We start from the raw sequence: 22696 nt of genomic DNA, 5'->3' as shown, positions 1-22696 counted from the left end.
GAGCTTTCAGATGCAGATATTAATACTAGATACTTTTGTACAGCTGAAAGGTTCTGATCTGGAGATAACCCTGGTCCGAGGTTTCCCCCATGCCATGACCGGTCCTGCCTGTGCCTACGTCAAGCTGAATATAGCTATTAACGGCACAGAACAAGGTAAGACTGGAATCCCTGATCTGTGTCCTTCTTGTATCACACTCCTGCCGCTATTTCACTGCCAGAGACTGGCGGCTGACCGGATCCATGGGACTCTTCATCTACAGACACATAGTGAGGACATGGCAATGGTAGATCATGATGGACCAGTGGACTCCATATTGTTGGACAGTCACACTTAATCTTTATAATAATCTTTATTTTTATATAGCGCTAACATATTCCGCAGCGCTTTACAGTTTGCACACATTTTCATCACTGTCCCCGATGAGGCTCACAATCTAAATTCCCTATCAGTATGTCTTTAGAGTGTGGGAGGAAACCGGAGTACCCGGAGGAAACCCACGCAAACACGGGGAGAACATACAAACTCCTTGCAGATGTTGTCCTTGGTGGGATTTGAACCCAGGACCCCAGCTGCAGGACCCCAGGCTGCAGCGCTAACCACTGAGCCACCGACACTTGAGTCCTTCTGTGGTAAATTGGCCATGATAGTGGCTGTGCCTTAGAGTTTAGTGGGTTGTGAGTTTAGTGGGTTGTGGTCCCTGACATTCTGATAGTGATTCCTCTCCAAGACCATCCATAGCTACATCATCACTTTGTCAGCTTCATTGTATTAACTGGTTTACAGGTGGCTTTCTGCTGCTGGAGAATCCCAAAGGAACCGCCATTTCCAGCTTGTCTGAACTCAGATCTGCAGTGTCCGGGATATTTCAGCTGGGGATCACACGGCTGTCCGTATACGATGGAGACAAAGGTAGCCAGATCCGGACTCCCCTTCCGCCGGACTCCCCTTTCGCCACTAGCTTTTTCTGATGCTCTGTTCTCGTCCTCTGTAGAATTAATGAGTGATGCCAACCTTCTGAGCTTACATGGAAAGATGTTGAGTGTCACCTCCGGACATGCCCCACTTGTGCCGTGTCTTGGAGATCCTCTGGATTGCCAGTACGTCAACCTGAGACTGCTGGGCACAGATGCTCAAGGTAGGTTGGGACTTTCATGGCAGCGATGTGGCTGGTGAGGGCGGCACACAGGAGTTCACTGCTTTTCTGTCTTACCAGGAACTCTTCTTCTGCAAAACCCTGTAGGGAAAAATGTCTTAAACTACCAGAAGCTGAGCCATGAGGTTGCCCGAGTGTTCGGGCTGAGAAGCCGACGCTTCCGCTTGTATGTTGATGCTGCTATGAGTGGCGGTAAGAGAACTGAAGCATGAGAGGAATTACAGGGACGACACTCCGAACACAACTTAAGTCATCCGGGGACCTGCTGGGTGCTAGCCGGTCCCGGCCTTCAGAAGGTCATGCTGCCAAGAGGCTGCGGAGGCCATCAGACTGTCCCTGAGTAGCAGATAATCCTCAGAGGAGCTGCTGATGTAACGGAGAGGGAGGAACGGCAGAATCACACGGGCCCCCAATCATCACTGCTGTCTTCATTATTCCAGAGTAATTTGCTCCTTATTAGTATACAAATTGTCTCTTCAGAGAGGACGAGGACACTAGTGCCACCGATTGGAAGTGGCAAACCTAAAAGTCATTAACGAGCCATACCACATGACTCAGAATAAAATCCACACCAGAATCCCAATTTGCAGACAATGAGTTTCAGGCTGTTGCCCCTCGTCAGTGCAGAGTATGAGATCTGGTTTGGCTTTGTGAGACGCATCTGACTGGGAACTAAGGGGAATGTTGTAAAGAGTGACATGCTGGACCTGTGAGGAGGTGTCTCATGGCTTATACGTCCCCTCACACTGGCGGGCCCAGCATGTCACTGTCCACAAGGGTAAATGTTCCCCCTTAGATCTCCATTTTAGTGTCTTTAGTATTTGCACCTTATTTTTTGTGTGTACCACTTGTTAAGTTGTCTTAGAATCATAGAATCATAGAATCGTAGAGTTGGAAGGGACCTCCTGGGCCATCTGGTCCAACCCCCTGCTCAAAGCAGGATTCGCTAAATCATCCCAGTCAGATGTCTGTCCAGCCTCTGTTTGAAGACTTCCATTGAAGGAGAACTCACCACTTCTCGTGGCAGCCTGTTCCACTCATTGATCACTCTAACTGTCAAAAAGTTTTTTCTAATATCTAATCTGTGTCTCTTCCCATTCAGTTTCATCCCATTGCTTCTAGTCTTTCCTTGTGCAAATGAGAATAAAGTTGATCCTTCTACAATGTGACAGCCCTTTAGATATTTGTAGACAGCTATTAAGTCTCCTCTCAGTCTTCTCTTTTGCAAACTAAACATTCCCAAATCCTGCAACCTTTCCTCATAAGACAGGGTTTGCAGACCGGTCACCATTCTGGTCGCTCTTTTCTGAACTTGCTCCAGTTTGTTGATGTCTTTTTTAAAATGTGGTGCCCAAAACTGGACACAATATTCCAGATGAGGTCTGACCAAAGAGGAGTAGAGGGAAATAATGACTTCACGTGATCTAGACTGTATGCTTCTGTTAATACATCCTAGAATTGCATTTGCCTTTTTTGCTGCTGCATCACACTGTTGACTCATATTCAGTCTGTGATCTATTAGTATACCCAAGTCTTTTTCACATGTGCTGTCACTTAGCCCTATTCCTCCCATTCTATATATGCTTTTTTCATTTTTATTGCCCAGATGTAGTACTTTGCATTTCTCCCTGTTAAAAACCATTCTGTTAGTTGCTGCCCACTTCTCCAGTTTATTTAAATCTTTTTGAATCCTCTCTCTCTCTTCTCTAGTATTAGCTATCCCTCCTAGCTTTGTGTCATCAGCAAATTTAATCAGTTTACCCTCAATTCCTTCATCTAAATCGTTGATAAAGATGTTGAACAATACAGGGCCCAGGACAGAGCCCTGTGGTACCCCACTTGAGACATTCTTCCAACTGGATGTGCAGCCATTTACGACCACTCTTTGGGTCCGATCACTAAGCCAGTTATGAATCCACCTAACAGTTGCCTTGTCCATTCCATACTTAGTCATTTTTTCAATAAGGATTGTATGAGAGACTTTGTCAAATGCTTTGCTGAAGTCAAGATATACTATATCTACAGCATTTCCTTGATCCACCCAATCAGTGATACCGTCATAGAAGGAAATTAAGTTAGTCTGACATGACTTATTAGTTAGAAACCCATGCTGACTCTGTTTAATCACTTCATTCTTATCCAGGTATTGACATACATGTTGTTTAATAATTTGTTCAAAGATCTTTCCTGGTATAGAAGTCAGACTCACCGGCCTATAGTTGCCTGGGTCCACCTTCTTCCCCTTTTTGAAGATAGGAACAACATTTGCTCTTCTCCAGTCTTCTGGCACTTCTCCTGTTCTCCAAGAATTTTCAAAGATTATGGAGAGGGGTTCAAAAATTTCTTCTGCTATCTCCTTCAGTACTCTGGGGTGTAATTCATCTGGACCTGGAGACTTGAATTCATTTAGGTTAGCTAAGTGTTTCCTCACTATCTTTCTGTTTATAGATATCTTGGATTCTTCTATTCCCTTAATAGGACAGTGAATAACAGTTGATGTTGCATTTCCTTTCTGAGAGAAAACAGATGCAAAATAGGAATTTAAAAGTTCAGCCTTCTCAACATCCTGTCTTACCATTTCATCATTTTCATCCTGTAAAAATCCTATAGCATCTTTGACTTTTCTTTTACTTTTGACATATCCCCAAAATCCTTTATTATTGCTTTTGACATCTCTTGCAAGCCTCAGTTCATTTTCAGCTTTAGATAATCTGATTTGTGCCCTGCAGGTTCTGCAGACAGCATTATATTCTTCTTTAGATATGCCTCCCTCTTTCCATTTTATAAACATTTTTTTCTTCCTTTTTAGCATGTGCTTAAGTTCTGTGTTCACCCATCCTGGTTTCCTTAAATGCTTCCTATTCTTCCCTCTTTTCGGAATTGTTAACAACTGTGCTTTGAGAATTTCATTTTTCAAGATTTCCCATCCTTCCTGGACATTTTTGTCTTTAAGGATATCCAGCCATTGGATCCCTCCAATTCTCTTTCTGAATCCCTTAAAATCTGCCTTTCTGAAATCTAACCTTGACGTCTGAGTCTTCACAGGTCTTCCGCCTCTAGTTATCCAAAATTCTAAAATAGCATGGTCGCTACCTCCTAGGGTCCCAGCCACTTTTACCTCCTCAACCATTTCCTCCCTGTTTATAAGGATTAGATCCAAGGTAGCAGTTCCCCTTGTTTTCTCCCTTACCTTTTGGAAGATAAAGTTGTCAGCAAGAGAGGATAAGAATTTCCTTGACCTGTTAGTTTTGCCTGAGAGAGATTCCCAACAAATGTCTGGATAGTTGAAATCTCCCATGACAACTATGTCATATTTTTGGGAGAACTTGGCCATTTGATGCATAAAGAGTTCATCCATATCTTCAGCTTGCACAGGCGGCCTGTAGTAAATGCCTACAATGGTGTCCTTTCCATTGTTCTGTCCTTGTATTCTTACCCAAACAGTTTCCACAGAACTCCCAGTCTCTGAAGCTTCAATCTCTGTGCAGATATACGCGTTTCTAACATACAATGCGACACCCCCTCCTCGTTTATCAAGTCTGTTTCTTGCAAATAAGTTGTATCCTTCTAGTCTTGTATTCCAATCATGTGTATTGTCCCACCAAGTTTCAGTGATTCCAATGACATCATATTTCTTTTCCTGTGTTAGTAGTTCCAATTCTCCTTGTTTGTTGCCCATGCTTTGTGCATTAGTATAGAAACATTTTAGTTTGTGATTGGTTTCTCTTTCTCCAATATTTTTATTAATTAGATTCTTTCGTCTTTGTTCTTCATTTCCACTTCTAATAGCAGAGTTCTCAATAGCATTTGTCAGGTGTATGGCTTTTTCTGGTCTTTTGCTTCCCTTCCCATGTTGTTCTAGTTTAAAGCTCTCCTTACAAGTGTAGCAAGGCGACTTCCAAATACATGCTTACCAGTCTTCGTAAGGTGCACCCCATCTCTAGCAAGTAGTCCATCGTATAAGTAGTTCACTCCATGATCCAGAAATCCAAATCGTTGCTGACGGCACCATCGACGTAGCCAGTTGTTCACCTGCAGAATCTTATTCCACCTCCTTGTTCCATGGCCATCCACTGGGAGGATGGAAGAGAAGACCACCTGCGCTCCCAGTTCTGTCACTTTCTTGCCTAAGTCTTCAAAGTCTCTGCAGATGGTTTCCAGGTCGTTTCTCGTGGTGTCATTTGTCCCCACATGTATTAGCAGGAATGGGTAGTCATCTGTAGGTCTGAAGAGTCCTGATATCCTGTCAGACACATCTTTAATTTTTGCATGCCCCTGGCGGTGCGGTGTGTTTTTCGTGCCCCTGGCAGACCGTGTGTCTTGCTTGCCCCTGGCGGTACAGTGCGTCTTTCGTGCCCCTGGCAGACAGCGTGTCTTGTGTGCCCCTGGAGGTGCGGTGCGTCCTTCGTGCCCCTGGCAGTGTGGTGCGTCCTTCGTGCCCCTGGCAGACAGCGTGTCTTGCGTGCCTCTGACGGTGCGGTGCATCCTTCGTGCCCCTGGCGGTGCAGTGCGTTCTTCGTGCCCCTGACAGAAAGCGTGTCTTGCGTGCCTCTGGTGGTGCGGTGCATCCTTCGTGCCCCTGGAGGTGCAGTGCATTCTTCGTGCCCCTGGCAGACAGCGTGTCTTGCGTGCCTCTGGCGGTGCGGTGCGTCCTTCGTGCCCCTGGCGGTGCGTTCTTCGTGCCCCTGGCAGACAGCGTGTCTTGCGTGCCTCTGGCGGTGCGGTGCGTCCTTCATGCCCCTGGCGGTGCGGTGTGTTCTTCGTGCCCCTGGCAGACAGCGTGTCTTGCGTGCCTCTCGCGGTGCAACCTTCGTGCCCCTGGCAGACAGCGTGTCTTGCGTACCTCTGGCGGTGCGTCCTTCGTGCCCCTGGCGGTGCGGTGCGTTCTTCGTGCCCCTGGCAGACAGCGTGTCTTGCGTGCCTCTGGCGGTGCGTCCTTCGTGCCCCTGGCGGTGCGGTGCGTTCTTCGTGCCCCTGGCAGACAGCGTGTCTTGCGTGCCTCTGGCGGTGCGGTGCGTCCTTCGTGCCCCTGGCGGTGCGTTCTTCGTGCCCCTGGCAGACAGCGTGTCTTGCGTGCCTCTGGCGGTGCGGTGCGTCCTTCGTGCCCCTGGCAGACAGCGTGTCTTGCGTGCCTCTGGCGGTGCGGTGCGTCCTTCGTGCCCCTGGCGGTGCGTTCTTCGTGCCCCTGGCAGACAGCGTGTCTTGCGTGCCTCTGGCGGTGCGGTGCGTCCTTCGTGCCCCTGGCGGTGCGTTCTTCGTGCCCCTGGCAGACAGCGTGTCTTGCGTGCCTCTGGCGGTGCTGTGCGTCCTTCGTGCCCCTGGCAGACAGCGTGTCTTGCGTGCCTCTGGCGGTGCGGTGCGTCCTTCGTGCCCCTGGCAGACAGCGTGTCTTGCGTGCCTCTGGCGGTGCGGTGCGTCCTTCGTGCCCCTGGCGGTGCGTTCTTCGTGCCCCTGGCAGACAGCGTGTCTTGCGTGCCTCTGGCGGTGCGGTGCGTCCTTCGTGCCCCTGGCGGTGCGTTCTTCGTGCCCCTGGCAGACAGCGTGTCTTGCGTGCCTCTGGCGGTGCGGTGCGTCCTTCGTGCCCCTGGCAGACAGCGTGTCTTGCGTGCCTCTGGCAGTGCGGTGCGTCCTTCGTGCCCCTGGCAGACAGCGTGTCTTGCGTGCCTCTGGCGGTGCGGTGCGTCCTTCGTGCCCCTGGCAGACAGCGTGTCTTGCGTGCCTCTGGCAGTGCGGTGCGTCCTTCGTGCCCCTGGCAGACAGCGTGTCTTGCGTGCCTCTGGCAGAGTTTGTAGTATTTCTTTTGCTCTTTGCCTTGTGTCAACGCTGCTCCATCTTCGAGGTAACTGGCTCGTCTGAGCCGCCTTCTCCCTGCACAACCCACTGATCTAAGTGTCGAGCTCCGCGGTATCTGCAGATTTCACACTTTACAATTCTGCCTTGAGGCCTGAAATCTGCAGGCTTCTTCCTGTGTGTATGGGGCTTTGGATTTTTTAACCTTATTACTTGTGATTGTTCCTTAAGCCCCCATTACACATAGTATCGCTGTAACGTCACTGGTTTTGTGACGTAGCGGCGATATTGCTAGCGATATCGCTATGTGTGATACTTACCTCCGACCGGCTCCCCCGCTGATTATCGCTGGTCGCGCGAGAACGTCCTGGATCATTTCTTGTCGGGCGCTTCCTGCGGGGCTTCCTGTGGCGCCGACGAGCGATGCGTGGACACGGGCGGGAGGACGTCAGGATCGCCTCGTCTGACAGGTAAGTAGCGACCCCCGACCCCAGCGATGTCGCTGGTGAGATCTGCCTGTGTGGCAGCTCACTAGCGACCACTTAGCGATGCACCAGTGATCCATATCGTTGTCGGGATCGCTGGTGCATCGATAATTGTAACGGTACCCTTAGAGTACATCCAATAACACCATCGTATAAAAAACCTTCCCTTCCTTAAGGATAAAACACTCATTTTATTATATACACAAAGGAAAACTACCGACATTTCCACACAGATCGTGGTATTTTGTTAGGCTAGGTTCACATTAGCGTTCGAGTCCGCAGCGTATCATCCGCAAGCGCATACAGAACACATGTTTGCGTAGCGTTTTTATGTGCATCTTGCGCATGACGTAAAAAAAAGTTGCATTTGTATACGTTTTTGCATGCGTTAGCGTTCTTTATGCGCATGCGTTTGATATGACGTCAGACAAAAATGGGTGTGTCTCTTGGGATTTCTATATGTATTTTGAATAACGCATGCGTACGCATGCATTCCCATAGACAGTAATACGTTTTTTGATGCACTCATCCGCATGTGCAAATTTGACAGATTTTTGATTCCTCAAAAAATGGAACATGTTGCATTTGCCGGACACTGCCACACACCGCAAAATGACGCATGCATACACATCCGCAAGCGAACGCATGCCCTGCGTACACCATGTTAAATATATGTACGCATGACGCATGCGGATCTATGTGGATCAAACGCTGTGCACACAGACACAAATGTGAAACCAGCCTAAGATGTGAGACTTCCATCCTGAGGGCTACTGGTCTGACTCCGCACTTTCAGCCCCATTGTCTGATACTACCTTACCGCAGAGGTTGGCACACTAAAAGCAACGTAAGTTGTGGCGCCCCCACTCACCATGGGCTTACCCTCACTGTACCTAAAACCCTTCACAAAATTCACCCGACAACAGCCAATATAGCATAAAGAATGACTAGGTGACATAAAACATAGGCGACCTAACCGAACGCAGTGGGGATAAAGCAGAAAGAGCCCTACTCGCAGCAAACGCCTCACTGTTCATCTGTGTATATGTGCGTAATCAGTGATGTCACCGGTCAGTGTTCATCCGTGTATATGTGCGTAATCAGTGATGTCACCGGTCAGTGTTCATCCGTGTATATGTGCGTAATCAGTGATGTCACCGGTCAGTGTTCATCCGTGTATATGTGCGTAAACAGTGATGTCACCGGTCAGTGTTCATCCGTGTATATGTGCGTAATCAGTGATGTCACCGGTCAGTGTTCATCCGTGTATATGTGTGAATTCAGTGATGTCATCGGTCAGTGTTCATCCGTGTATATACATATGTGCGTAATCAGTGATGCCACCGGTCAGTGTTAATCCGTGTATATGTGTGAATTCAGTGACATCACCGGTCAGTGTTCATCCGTGTATATGTGTGAATTCAGTGATGTCACCGGTCAGTGTTCATCCGTGTATGTGTGAGTTCAGTGATGTCATCGGTCAGTGTTCATCCATGTATATGTGTGAATTCAGTGATGTCACCGGTCAGTGTTCATCCGTGTATATGTGTGAATTCAGTGATGTTATCGGTCACTGTTCATCTGTGTATATGTGCGAATTCAGTGATGTCACCGGTCAGTGTTCATCCGTGTATATGTGCGAATTCAGTGATGTCATCGGTCAGTGTTCATCCATGTATATGTGCGTAATCAGTGATGTCACCGGTCAGTGTTCATCCGTGTATATGTGTGAATTCAGTGATGTCACCGGTCAGTGTTCATCCGTGTATATGTGCGTAAACAGTGATGTCACCGGTCAGTGTTCATCCGTGTATATGTGCGTAAACAGTGATGTCACCGGTCAGTGTTAATCCGTGTATATGTGTGAATTCAGTGACGTCACCGGTCAGTGTTCATTCGTGTATATGTGTGAATTCAGTGATTTCACCAGTCAGTGTTCATCCGTGTATATGTGCGAATTCAGTGATGTCACCGGTCAGTGTTCATCCGTGTATGTGTGAGTTCAGTGATGTCACCGGTCAGTGTTCATCCGTGTATATGTGTGAATTCAGTGATGTCACCGGTCAGTGTTCATCCGTGTATATGTGCGTAAACAGTGATGTCACCGGTCAGTGTTCATCCGTGTATATGTGCGTAAACAGTGATGTCACCGGTCAGTGTTAATCCGTGTATATGTGTGAATTCAGTGACGTCACCGGTCAGTGTTCATTCGTGTATATGTGTGAATTCAGTGATTTCACCAGTCAGTGTTCATCCGTGTATATGTGCGTAATCAGTGATATCACTGGTCAGTGTTCATCCGTGTATATGTGTGAATTCAGTGATGTCATCGGTCAGTGTTCATCCGTGTATATACATATGCGTAATCAGTGATGCCACCGGTCAGTGTTCATCCGTGTATATGTGTGAATTCAGTGATGTCATCGGTCAGTGTTCATCCGTGTATATGTGCGAATTCAGTGATGTCACCGGTCAGTGTTCATCCGTGTATGTGTGAGTTCAGTGATGTCATCGGTTAGTGTTCATCCATGTATATGTGCGTAATCAGTGATGTCACCGGTCAGTGTTCATCCGTGTATATGTGCGTAATCAGTGATGTCACTGGTCAGTGTTCATCCGTGTATATGTGTGAATTCAGTGATGTCATCGGTCAGTGTTCATCCGTGTATATGTGCGTAATCAGTGATGCCACCGGTCAGTGTTCATCCGTGTATATACATATGTGCGTAATCAGTGATGCCACCGGTCAGTGTTCATCCGTGTATATGTGCGTAATCAGTGATGTCACTGGTCAGTGTTCATCCGTGTATATGTGTGAATTCAGTGATGTCATCAGTCAGTGTTCATCCGTGTATATACATATGTGCGTAATCAGTGATGCCACCGGTCAGTGTTCATCCGTGTATATGTGCGTAATCAGTGATGCCACCGGTCAGTGTTCATCCGTGTATATGTGTGAGTTCAGTGATGTCATCGGTCAGTGTTCATCCATGTATATGTGCGTAATCAGTGATGTCACCGGTCAGTGTTCATCCGTGTATATGTGTGAGTTCAGTGATGTCATCGGTCAGTGTTCATCCATGTATATGTGCGTAATCAGTGATGTCACCGGTCAGTGTTCATCTGTGTATATGTGCGTAATCAGTGATGCCACCGGTCAGTGTTCATCCGTGTATATGTGCGTAATCAGTGATGTCACCGGTCAGTGTTCATCCGTGTATATGTGTGAGTTCAGTGATGTCATCGGTCAGTGTTCATCCATGTATATGTGCGTAATCAGTGATGTCACCGGTCAGTGTTCATCTGTGTATATGTGCGTAATCAGTGATGCCACCGGTCAGTGTTCATCCGTGTATATGTGTGAATTCAGTGATGTCATCAGTCAGTGTTCATCCGTGTATATACATATGTGCGTAACCAGTGATGCCACCGGTCAGTGTTCATCCGTGTATATGTGTGAGTTCAGTGATGTCATCGGTCAGTGTTCATCCATGTATATGTGCGTAATCAGTGATGTCACCGGTCAGTGTTCATCTGTGTATATGTGCGTAATCAGTGATGTCACCGGTCAGTGTTCATCCGTGTATATGTGTGAATTCAGTGATAACATCGGTCAATGTTCATCCGTGTATATGTGCGTAAACAGTGATGTCACCGGTCAGTGTTAATCCGTGTATGTGTGTGAATTCAGTGACGTCACCGGTCAGTGTTCATCCGTGTATATTTGTGAATTCAGTGATGTCACCGGTCAGTGTTCATCAGTGTATATGTGTGAATTCAGTGATGTCATCGGTCACTGTTCATCTGTGTATATGTGCGAATTCAGTAATGTCACCGGTCAGTGTTCATCCGTGTATATGTGTGAATTCAGTGATAACATCGGTCAGTGTTCATCCGTGTATATGTGCGTAAACAGTGATGTCACCGGTCAGTGTTAATCCGTGTATATGTGTGAATTCAGTGACGTCACCGGTCAGTGTTCATCCGTGTATGTGTGAGTTCAGTGATGTCATCGGTCAGTGTTCATCCATGTATATGTGCGTAATCAGTGATGTCACCGGTCAGTGTTCATCCCGTGTATATCTGTGAATTCAGTGATGTCACCGGTCAGTGTTCATCTGTGTATATGTGCGTAATCAGTGATGTCACCGGTCAGTGTTCATCCGTGTATATATGCGTAATCAGTGATGTCACCGGTCAGTATTCATCCGTGTATATGTGCGAATTCAGTGATGTCACCGGTCAGTGTTCATCCGTGTATATGTGCGAATTCAGTGATGTCACCGGTCAGTGTTCATCCGTGTATTTGTGCATAATCAATGATCTCACCCGTCGGTGTTCATCCGTGTATATGTGTGAATTCAGTGATGTCTCCAGTCAGTGTTCATCCGTGTATATGTGCGAATTCAGTGACGTCACCGGTCAGTGTTCATCCGTGTATATGTGCGAATTCAGTGATGTCACCGGTCAGTGTTCATCCATGTATATGTGCGTAAACAGTGATGTCACCGGTCAGTGTTCATCCGTGTATATGTGCGTAATCCGTGATGTCACCGGTCAGTGTTCATCCATGTATATGTGCGAATTCAGTGATGTCACCGGTCAGTGTTCATCCGTGTATATGTGCGTAATCAGTGATGTCACCGGTCAGTGTTCATCCGTGTATATGTGTGAATTCAGTGATGTCACCGGTCAGTGTTCATCCGTGTATATGTGTGAATTCAGTAATGTCATCGGTCAGTGTTCATCCGTGTATATGTGCGTAAACAGTGATGTCACCGGTCAGTGTTCATCCGTGTATATATGCGTAATCAGTGATGTCACCGGTTAGTGTTCATCCGTGTATATGTGCGAATTCAGTGATGTCACCGGTCAGTGTTCATTTGTGTATATGTGCGATTTCAGTGATGTCACCGGTCAGTATTCATCCGTGTATATGTGCGAATTCAGTGATGTCACCGATCAGTGTTCATCCGTGTATATGTGCGAATTCAGTGATGTCACCGGTCAGTGTTCATCCGTGTATAAGTGCGAATTCAGTGATGTCACCGGTCAGTGTTCATCCGTGTATATGTGCGAATTCAGTGATGTCACCGGTCAGTGTTCAGTCGTGTATTTGTGCATAATCAATTATCTCACCCGTCGGTGTTCATCCGTGTATATGTGTGAATTCAGTGATGTCTCCAGTCAGTGTTCATCCGTGTATATGTGCGAATTCAGTGACGTCACCGGTCAGTGTTCATCCGTGTATATGTGCGAATTCAGTGATGTCACCGGTCAGTGTTCATCCATGTATATGTGCGTAAACAGTGATGTCACCGGTCAGTGTTCATCCGTGTATATATGCGTAATCAGTGATGTCACCGGTCAGTGTTCATCCGTGTATATGTGCGAATTCAGTGATGTCATCGGTCAGTGTTCATCCGTGTATATGTGCGTAATCAGTGATGTCACCGGTCAGTGTTCATCCGTGTATATGTGCGTAAACAGTGATGTCACCGGTCAGTGTTCATCCGTGTATATGTGCGTAATCCGTGATGTCACCGGTCAGTGTTCATCCATGTATATGTGCGAATTCAGTGATGTCACCGGTCAGTATTCATCCGTGTATATGTGCGTAAACAGTGATGTCACCGGTCAGTGTTCATCCGTGTATATATGCGTAATCAGTGATGTCACCGGTTAGTGTTCATCCGTGTATATGTGCGAATTCAGTGATGTCACCGGTCAGTGTTCATTTGTGTATATGTGCGATTTCAGTGATGTCACCGGTCAGTATTCATCCGTGTATATGTGCGAATTCAGTGATGTCACCGGTCAGTGTTCATTTGTGTATATGTGCGATTTCAGTGATGTCACCGGTCAGTATTCATCCGTGTATATGTGCGAATTCAGTGATGTCACCGGTCAGTGTTCATCCGTGTATATGTGCGAATTCAGTGATGTCACCGGTCAGTGTTCATCCGTGTATAAGTGCGAATTCAGTGATGTCACCGGTCAGTGTTCATCTGTGTATTTGTGCGAATTCAGTGATGTCACCGGTCAGTGTTCATCCGTGTATATGTGCGAATTCAGTGATGTCACCGGTCAGTGTTCAGTCGTGTATTTGTGCATAATCAGTTATCTCACCCGTCGGTGTTCATCCGTGTATATGTGTGAATTCAGTGATGTCTCCAGTCAGTGTTCATCCGTGTATATGTGCGAATTCAGTGACGTCACCGGTCAGTGTTCATCCGTGTATATGTGCGAATTCAGTGACGTCACCGGTCAGTGTTCATCCGTGTATATGTGCGAATTCAGTGATGTCACCGGTCAGTGTTCATCCATGTATATGTGCGTAAACAGTGATGTCACCGGTCAGTGTTCATCCGTGTATATATGCGTAATCAGTGATGTCACCGGTTAGTGTTCATCCGTGTATATGTGCGAATTCAGTGATGTCACCGGTCAGTGTTCATCCGTGTATATATGCGTAATCAGTGATGTCACCGGTTAGTGTTCATCCGTGTATATGTGCGAATTCAGTGATGTCACCGGTCAGTGTTCATCCGTGTATATGTGCTGTGAGAATCATGTGGGAATAGTGGATGAGGGCAGGTATATCTCGCCCAGATTCCTCTCCTATGTGGCCTAGTCTGGTCAGTATCGCACCTGCTTACTAATGGATAATGGGAGGTGGATATATAAGGATGCCAGGTGGTTGTGTGAGTGTCTCAGCCTGAGAACACAGAGAGCCTGTCTGTGTGAGAGACACACGTGAGTGGAAGCAGTGCCCACTGCAACTGTGGTTTGGCTGGACGGGAGAAGCCCGCCAGTTGGTAGTTAGGTTGTCCATTGTTTAGTTAGTGCCGGACAGGCAAGGATTTGTTTTATGTTTTATTTCCTTTTGCATTGCTTTCACCGTTAATAAACCTGACCCAGGGTCAGTTATACACGAATCCCCGCTCTGCGCCTGAGTTTCATGCTGAATGCACGTGACCTTTGACCCCAGCAAAGGCGATCCCGGAGTGTTTTATCACATTGTGGTGGAGAATGCTGGCATCACGTTGCAAGCATGAGCATGGAGGACGTGGTGAAAGCGCTGGTACAGTCCACCGCCGTCCAGCAAGAAGCTAATCGGGTGATGATGGCCCAGCTGAAGGAGTTGGTGGACATGACAGCTACCGATCGTTCGCTTCTCCAGCAGGTGGCGCAGCGCTTGGCAAGCTTACCTGAGCTTAACCTGGAAGCCGAGTCGAGAGTGATTCACGTGAGTCGGTACTGGCAGAAAATGACGCCTGATGATGACGTCGAGGCATACCTGACCACGTTTGAACGGACGGCGGTGCGAGAAAAATGGCCGAAGGCACGATGGGCCGGCCTGATTGCCCCGTTTCTTTCCGGTGAGGCCCAAAAGGCGTATTATGACCTGGAACCTGAAGCTGCGCAGGACTTTGACAAATTGAAAGCCGAGATCTTGGCCCGGCTGGGAGTGACGACCGCTGTCCGGGCACAGAGAGTGCATCAATGGACTTATCAGCCGGATAAACCACCGCGGTCCCAGATGTTCGACCTGATCCACGTGACGAAGAAGTGGCTACAACCCGAGGTGTTGACAGCGCCAGAGATAATCCAGAGAGTCGTCCTGGACAAGTACCTGAGAGCTCTACCGCCAGCCCTGAGGAAGTGGGTAAGCCATGGAAATCCTACGACGGCAGATCAACTGGTGGATCTGGTTGAACGTTACTCCGTGGCGGAAGGACTCCGAGACGACGCTACCCCACCTCGTTCTTCATCGTCTCCACGTGGAACCGGTAAGACTGTTCCAGGGAGTAGGGGAGATGGAAAAATCCCTAAGACAGTGGGGGAGGAAAACGGGACTGCCCGCACTGCGAGGCCGAGAGTAACGAACTATGGTCTAAGCAAGGGGCCCGTTAGGTGTTTCCGCTGCCAAGAGATGGGACATATTGCTGCGAACTGTCCGGTCACTACTGAACCCATGCAGTGCGACGTCACAGACTCTAAAAACCGCATGTCTATGGTTGCACAGGTAGTGAGTGTGAATGCCGGTCAAAAGGATGTGGAAAAACACTTGTGTGATTTAACTGTTGATGGCAAAAATGTGGTGGCATTGTTAGACTCGGGAAGTGTGGTGACTCTGGTGAAGGCCAGTCTGGTGCCAGCCCCGACTGGGCCATCAGACAAATTCTCTGTAACGTGTGTGCATGGAGACACCTGTTCGTACCTCACCACAGTCATATGCATTACAACTTCCTATGGGTCTGTGCAACATAAAGTGGGACTCGTCCCGGCGTTATTGCATGATGTTATCCTGGGCCGGGATTTTCCCCACTTCTGGCAATTGTGGGAGAATCAGTTGATGCCCTCGGGTAATAGTGTACATGATTCTTCTCCCAGGGAGCGTGTGGGTCCCGAACCCCTGGAAGAGGTCTCCCTGGAAGACTCGGGGGAAGAGTCTGCGGGAAATGACCTGCAGTTCCCGTTTTCAGTCATGGCGGGTGATAATGAGGAGAACCGGGGAAGAGGAGGAGGCTGACAGCCGTCCACCTCCCCGTTTGCCGGATTTAGAAGTTCAGAAAGATGACTTCCAAAGCGAGCAAATAAAGGATCCTACCCTTTCTCAGGCTAGGACAAATGTGAAAGTGATAAATGGGGTGCCCGTAGAACCTGGCTCTAGGCTGGCATATCCTTACATGGTTCTGGAGAATGATTTACTCTATCAGATAGAGAAAAAGGGGGAAGATACCGTGCAACTATTAGTCGTGCCAAAACCCTACCGGCGGCAGGTCCTGGACCTGGCCCACGGACATGTGATGGGAGGTCACCTGGGAGTCCAGAAAACCACCGAAAGGATATTACACTGTTTTATTTGGCCAGGCATGCATCACGATATTCGTGTATATTGCGAGTCTTGTCCTGACTGCCAAGCCTCTGCACCTAAGCCCCGATTCTGTAGCCCTTTGGTACCCCTACCTATTATTGAAGTCCCGTTTGAGAGGATTGGGATGGATTTAGTTGGGCCCCTTCCACGGTCTGCACGTGGACACCAACATATCCTGGTCATCTTGGATTATGCCACTCGTTACCCGGAGGCCATCCCTTTGCGTAACACGGCCACCAAGACGATTGCCAAGGAGCTGGTGCATGTGTTTAGTCGGGTCGGTATACCAAAACAGATACTCACCGACCAGGGGACCCCCTTTATGTCCAGGATAATGAAGGAGCTCTGCCGATTGTTACAAATCGAACCGTTACGCACATCCGTGTATCACCCTCAAACAGACGGGTTGGTCGAACGGTTCCATAAAACTCTGAAGCAGATGCTGAGAAAGGTGATAGACAAGGATGGGAAGAACTGGGACTATTTACTTCCGTATTTGCTTTTTGCCATCAGTGAAGTACCCCAGTCTTCCACGGGATTCTCGCCTTTCGAGTTATTGTACGCCCGACATCCTCGCGGACTGTTAGACGTTGCAAAAGAAACCTGGGAGGGTCAGGTCACTCCATTTAAAACAGTGATAGATCACGTCACACAAATGCAGGACCGTATTGCAGCTGTTATACCTATCGTCAAAGAACACATGATACAGGCTCAAGGAGCCCAAAAAAGAATCTATGATAGGGGCGCCAAGATCCGTACGTTTGCACCCGGAGATAGGGTGTTGATCCTGGTCCCCACGGTGGACAGTAAGTTCCTGGCAAAGTGGCAGGGCCCCTTTGAGATCAAGGAAAGAGTTGGTGAAGTAAACTACAAAGTATACCAGGCAGGTAAACGGAAACCTGAGCATATTTATCATGTAAATCTGATAAAGCCCTGGAAGGATCGGTCTGCCTTGTCAGCGGAGCTGGCCCGTCCTGTCTGCTCGCATACCGTACCGGAGGTATGGGTTGCAGAGACTCTCTCGGAGCGGCAAAAGACGGAAGTCAGGCAGTTTCTACTTCACAACCAAAAGTTTTTCTCAGAAAAACCCGGGCAGACTATGCTAATGAAACATGACATCGTAACGGAACCTGGTGTCACAGTTCACGTAAAGCCCTACCGAATCCCGGAAGCGCGCCGTGAAGCCGTTTCCCGAGAAGTGAAGGCAATGTTAGTTAGGAGTCATTGAGGAATCGCACAGTGCGTGGTCCAGCCCGATTGTGCTAATTCCTAAACCTGACGGCACCATCCGGTTCTGCAATGACTTCAGGAAACTGAATGCGGTCTCAAAATTTGATGCCTACCCTATGCCCCGGGTCGATGAGTTAATAGATCGGTTAGGAAAAGCCCGGTATATTACGACCCTAGACCTAACAAAGGGGTATTGGCAGATCCCTCTGGCGGAGGCTGCCAGAGAAAAGACGGCATTTGCTACCCCAGAAGGTCTATTTCAGTATGTGTATATGCCGTTTGGACTGCACGGAGCACCAGCGACCTTCCAGAGACTGATGGATCGAGTCCTGAGGCCACATAGGCGGTACGCTTCGGCCTATTTGGACGACATTGTCATTTACAGCTTGGACTGGGAGACTCATCTCCAGAAAGTACAAGCTGTGATTGACGACCTGTGGGAGGCAGGTCTAACCGCGAACCCCAAGAAATGTCACATCGGGCTAGAAGAAGCCCGGTATTTGGGGTATGTAATTGGGAGGGGTGTTGTTAAACCCCAGGTTGATAAGATTCAGGCGGTTCAGGACTGGCCACAACCTGTCAACAAGAAGCAGGTGCAAGCCTTCCTGGGGATCGCCGGTTATTATCGCCGGTTCATACCCAATTTTGCAGCCATCGCTACCCCCCTGACGGATCTTACAAAAGGGAAAGACTCCGTCATGATTAAATGGAGTTTAGCGGCTGAAGAAGCCTTCCATAGCCTAAAACGGGCACTTTGCTCTCAGCCCGTACTGGTGACTCCAGACTTCCGCAGCGAGTTTGTGGTACAAACGGATGCCTCTGATACCGGTATCGGGGCCGTACTCTCACAAGTGAGGGACGGAGTGGAACACCCAGTCCTCTATCTCAGCAGGAAGCTGAATAAACACGAGCAAAGGTATGCAGTCGTGGAAAAAGAGTGCCTAGCCATTGGGCTCTAGAGGCCCTCAAATATTACCTGGTGGGCTGAAAGTTCAGGCTGATCACTGACCATGCCCCTCTCAAGTGGATGCACTTGAACAAGCAACGGAATAGCCGGGTGACCCGGTGGTTCCTTGCCCTGCAGGCCTACACTTTTACAGTGGAGCACCGCCCAGGGGTACAGATGGGGAATGCAGATGCCCTGTCCCGAGTGCACTGTTTGGCGAGTGTCATTGCTCGACCAGAGTGGTCTGAGCAGAAGGGGGGGATATGTGAGAATCATGTGGGAATAGTGGATGAGGGCAGGTATATCTCGCCCAGATTCCTCTCCTATGTGGCCTAGTCTGGTCAGTATCGCACCTGCTTACTAATGGATAATGGGAGGTGGATATATAAGGATGCCAGGTGGTTGTGTGAGTGTCTCAGCCTGGGAACACAGAGAGCCTGTCTGTGTGAGAGACACACGTGAGTGGAAGCAGTGCCCACTGCAACTGTGGTTTGGCTGGACGGGAGAAGCCCGCCAGTTGGTAGTTAGGTTGTCCATTGTTTAGTTAGTGCCGGACAGGCAAGGATTTGTTTTATGTTTTATTTCCTTTTGCATTGCTTTCACCGTTAATAAACCTGAACCAGGGTCAGTTATACACGAATCCCCGCTCTGCGCCTGAGTTTCATGCTGAATGCACGTGACCTTTGACCCCAGCAAAGGCGATCCCGGAGTGTTTTATCACAGTGCGTAATCCGTGATGTCACCGGTCAGTGTTCATCCGTGTATATGTGCGAATTCAGTGATGTCATCGGTCAGTGTTCATCCGTGTATATGTGCGTAATCAGTGATGTCACCGGTCAGTGTTCATCCGTGTATATGTGTGAATTCAGTGATGTCACCGGTCAGTGTTCATCCGTGTATATGTGTGAATTCAGTGATGTCATCGGTCAGTGTTCATCCGTGTATATGTGCGTAAACAGTGATGTCACCGGTCAGTGTTCATCCGTGTATATGTGCGTAATCCGTGATGTCACCGGTCAGTGTTCATCCATGTATATGTGCGAATTCAGTGATGTCACCGGTCAGTGTTCATCCGTGTATATGTGTGTAATCAGTGATGTCACCGGTCAGTGTTCATCCATGTATATGTGCGTAATCAGTGATTCACACATTTACTTACAATAGGAAAACATCACTAATTCATGATTAAGACTGTGTAATTCGAAACGTGTCAGTCTAGTTGATGGGTATACCAAGCAAAGGCATTGGTGTGTGATAAAGTATGATGAGCTATACGCTGTCAGAACATGTCACCCATACTAAATCCATACCTGATAGTCATTGTAAGTTATGTGTTGGGGGGCAATACACCCCAATACTTGATGAAGACAACCCTATTGTGGGCGGATTCAAAGAAAGGGAGTCCCCTTTAGTTTAATTATAGATAAAAATAAGAAGTTGGGGCCTAGACATCAGTGATGATGGCTTCTTTCGTTAGGAATCCAAACGAGTTATAATGTGATTGAGAATCTGACATTGTGGCAACTGGAGTTCCCAACGTCCTATAAAAAAGGTCCAAGATTCAGCTGTTCATTTAAACCCTTTGTCTCTGGACGATCCACTGCTGTTCCTTTGGTACAGGTTTAGTGTTCCAATCTCCCCTCCTCTCATTTGGTCTTATGAACTTAGAGTTATATCATGGATCCTCACCCCATGGAGGTCCCTTCTATGGCGGGCATTGGGAGCATCTCTCTGGTTTTTTTATGTCGCCCAGATGTTCACCTATTAGTCTTCAAAGTTCCCGTTTATTTTTTCTTATAGTTAACAGGGCAATAACTTTAAGCTTCTCCCCTGTGTGATTGTTCCATGGTGGTGTTGGTTGGACGTCGGGGAGGAGCCGCTGTCCGCTCACTGGTTGTAGGGCCGATAACGAGTGATGTGTTCTTCTCTGCACAGAGCTGCCCCAGGACACCCGTCTGCCCAACCTCCATGCCAAGACACTGTATGTCCATCTGCTCCCAACAACAGCCGAATGTTAGCAGTCGCCGCACCCATGGAAGGAAGTCTCCGTTCACATCCCCACGGTGCTCGCCTCTATCTATTGACTACATGGCGGCTTCTTTGTATTTTGATAAATTCAGAAACTTCAAAGAAATAAAATTATGCTTTTTGGGTTTCTTGATTTTGTGTGGTGTTATAGTCCTAATAAACTATTTTGTAAAAGTGAAATAAATTGTGTAGCGTGGATGGACAAACAATATCTGATCTTCACAGATTCAAGAAGACGTCCAGTGAAATAATGTTTCCCCTCCCTGAACTCCACCTGATTATCTTTCATAGGTGGTTCATGAAGCAGAGCAAATGGTCAGCGGCAGGTCGCAGACGGATTAGCCATGGCAAAAAGGGGCAGGTGGATTGGGCTGGTGACGGAGGAGCACAGATGCATTAGCGTGGGTCCAAGGGGGGATTGGGCAGGGCAAAGACGCATGAGCGTGGGCACAAGGATTGGGTGGGGCACAAAGTCTCACTCAGTTGCATTAGCCTTGCCATAATGAGAGGCAGGCTAGCCACGGACGCAGGTGGATTTGGTGGGACACGGATTGGGCTGTGCACGGAGGGGCACACACTGTCAGCAGCACGTCGCAGACTTATTATAATGTGAACACAAGGAGATTGGGAGGGTCACAGATGCGTTAAGGTACTGTCACACTCAGCGATGTGCCAGCGATCCCAATCAGTGATATGACGCGGTCAGGATCGCTGGTACATCGCTAAGTGGTCGCTAGTGAGCTGCCACACAGGCAGATCTCACTAGCGACATCGCTGGGGACGGGGGTCGCTACTTACCTGTCACACTAGGCGATCCTGCGTCCTCCCGCCCGGCTCCACGCGTCGCTCGTCTTCACAGCAGGAAGCGCCACAGGAAGCAGATGACGAGAAACAGTCCTGAACGTTCTCGCGTGATCAGCGATAACCAGCGGGGGAGCGGGTCGTAGGTAAGTATCAGACACAGCGATATCGCTAGCAATATCGCTATAACGTCACCAGTTATAGCGATATTGCTAGCGATATCTCTTAGTGTGACAGGCCCTTTAGTTTGGGTGCACGGGTGATTGGGCTGGGCACGGAGGGTCACAGAATGTCAGCAGTGGGCACACTTGGGGGGATTGGGAGGGGCACCGAATGTCTGCAGTGACACATTCGCATGGGCACAAGGGGTGGATTGGGCTGGGCACAGACTATCAGCAGCGGGTCATAGAAGCATTAGTGTGGGCACAAGTGGGTGACTGGGCCAGGCACAAATTGTCAGCAACGAGTTGCAGACGCATTAGTGTGGGCACAAGGGAACTAGGCAAGGCGCAGGAGGTTTAGGCAATGCATGGAAAGGTAGCAGGTGGTCAACTGGATCCTATACAGAATTGTATAAATCATTCTTTCTTTGCTTCTGTCATCGCCACATGATGTGGGACATTCTGAGATGTCTGCTCCAAATTAAATTGTAAAATCCAAGTACATGTACAAAGAGAGAGCACCACACTCACACTCTTAGTATCAGAACAGAACTCCTTTATTACATCATCCGGTCAGTTTTTACATAGGTAATCAGTATTCATTCATTGTAACAATATGTATTCATTGAATGTAAATATTTGCTGGCATTAGCATACTTCTAATTGGCAAAGTTAACACTATTGATATCCAGTTTTTGGGTCTAGGTATTTCACTACACCCCCCCCCCCCCCCCGTAGTTTCGTTTCTCGTGACCCCCCTTATCTGATCATGGATTCCTGCTTGGAAGGAAAGAGATGCATGTATAAATAAACCAAGATGGAGTCAGGATAGATAAATGCAAATCCTGCTCTCATTCCCTTCTCTTGTGGCAGTGGTTGGCTGTTCGCCTACAGCCTCCCAAAGATACAGTATCCTCCCCTAATAGGAGAAGCATGTCTTCCTACACCGCTTCACCGGATGCTCCGGATTGGTCTGCCTGTCACACCATCAGATGGACACATGTACACAAGCAACAACAAGCAAGGAAACTATACGGGTGCCACACGGATGTACCGGGCAGAGTCCTAATCCAACAGTTGGCCATAGTAGTGGCCATCTTTCACCATTACAGGGTGCAGTGCAGCAAAGGTCTTGTCTCTGTGGCCTTGTCTATAGCTTTAGAAACAATGCCCTGAACACAGGGTATGAGGCATCAACCAAGTACAGCAATGGCCACC

At 48.2% G+C, this 22696-nt stretch overlaps 1 protein-coding gene across 1 annotated transcript in view; it reads left to right on the top strand.

The window, feature by feature from the left end:
- The window catches only part of IARS1 (isoleucyl-tRNA synthetase 1), a 237217-nt gene extending 216568 nt beyond the window's left edge, over nucleotides 1–20649 (top strand). Inside the window, exons 30-34 of the mRNA XM_073562980.1 lie at nucleotides 44–155; nucleotides 787–912; nucleotides 995–1138; nucleotides 1217–1348; nucleotides 20424–20649. Of these exons, the coding sequence (XP_073419081.1) occupies nucleotides 44–155; nucleotides 787–912; nucleotides 995–1138; nucleotides 1217–1348; nucleotides 20424–20506 (597 nt within the window). The 3' untranslated portion in view covers nucleotides 20507–20649. The remainder of the gene's footprint in view (nucleotides 1–43; nucleotides 156–786; nucleotides 913–994; nucleotides 1139–1216; nucleotides 1349–20423) is intronic.
- The last annotated feature ends 2047 nt before the right edge of the window (nucleotides 20650–22696 follow it).

This window comes from Dendrobates tinctorius, unplaced genomic scaffold, assembly GCF_039654945.1.
Source record: "Dendrobates tinctorius isolate UK_male_01 unplaced genomic scaffold, ASM3965494v1 ptg000375l, whole genome shotgun sequence".
NCBI lineage: Eukaryota > Metazoa > Chordata > Amphibia > Anura > Dendrobatidae > Dendrobates > Dendrobates tinctorius.
Note: the sequence above shows the minus strand (reverse complement) of the source record. Positions and strands in the feature narration are given on the sequence as shown.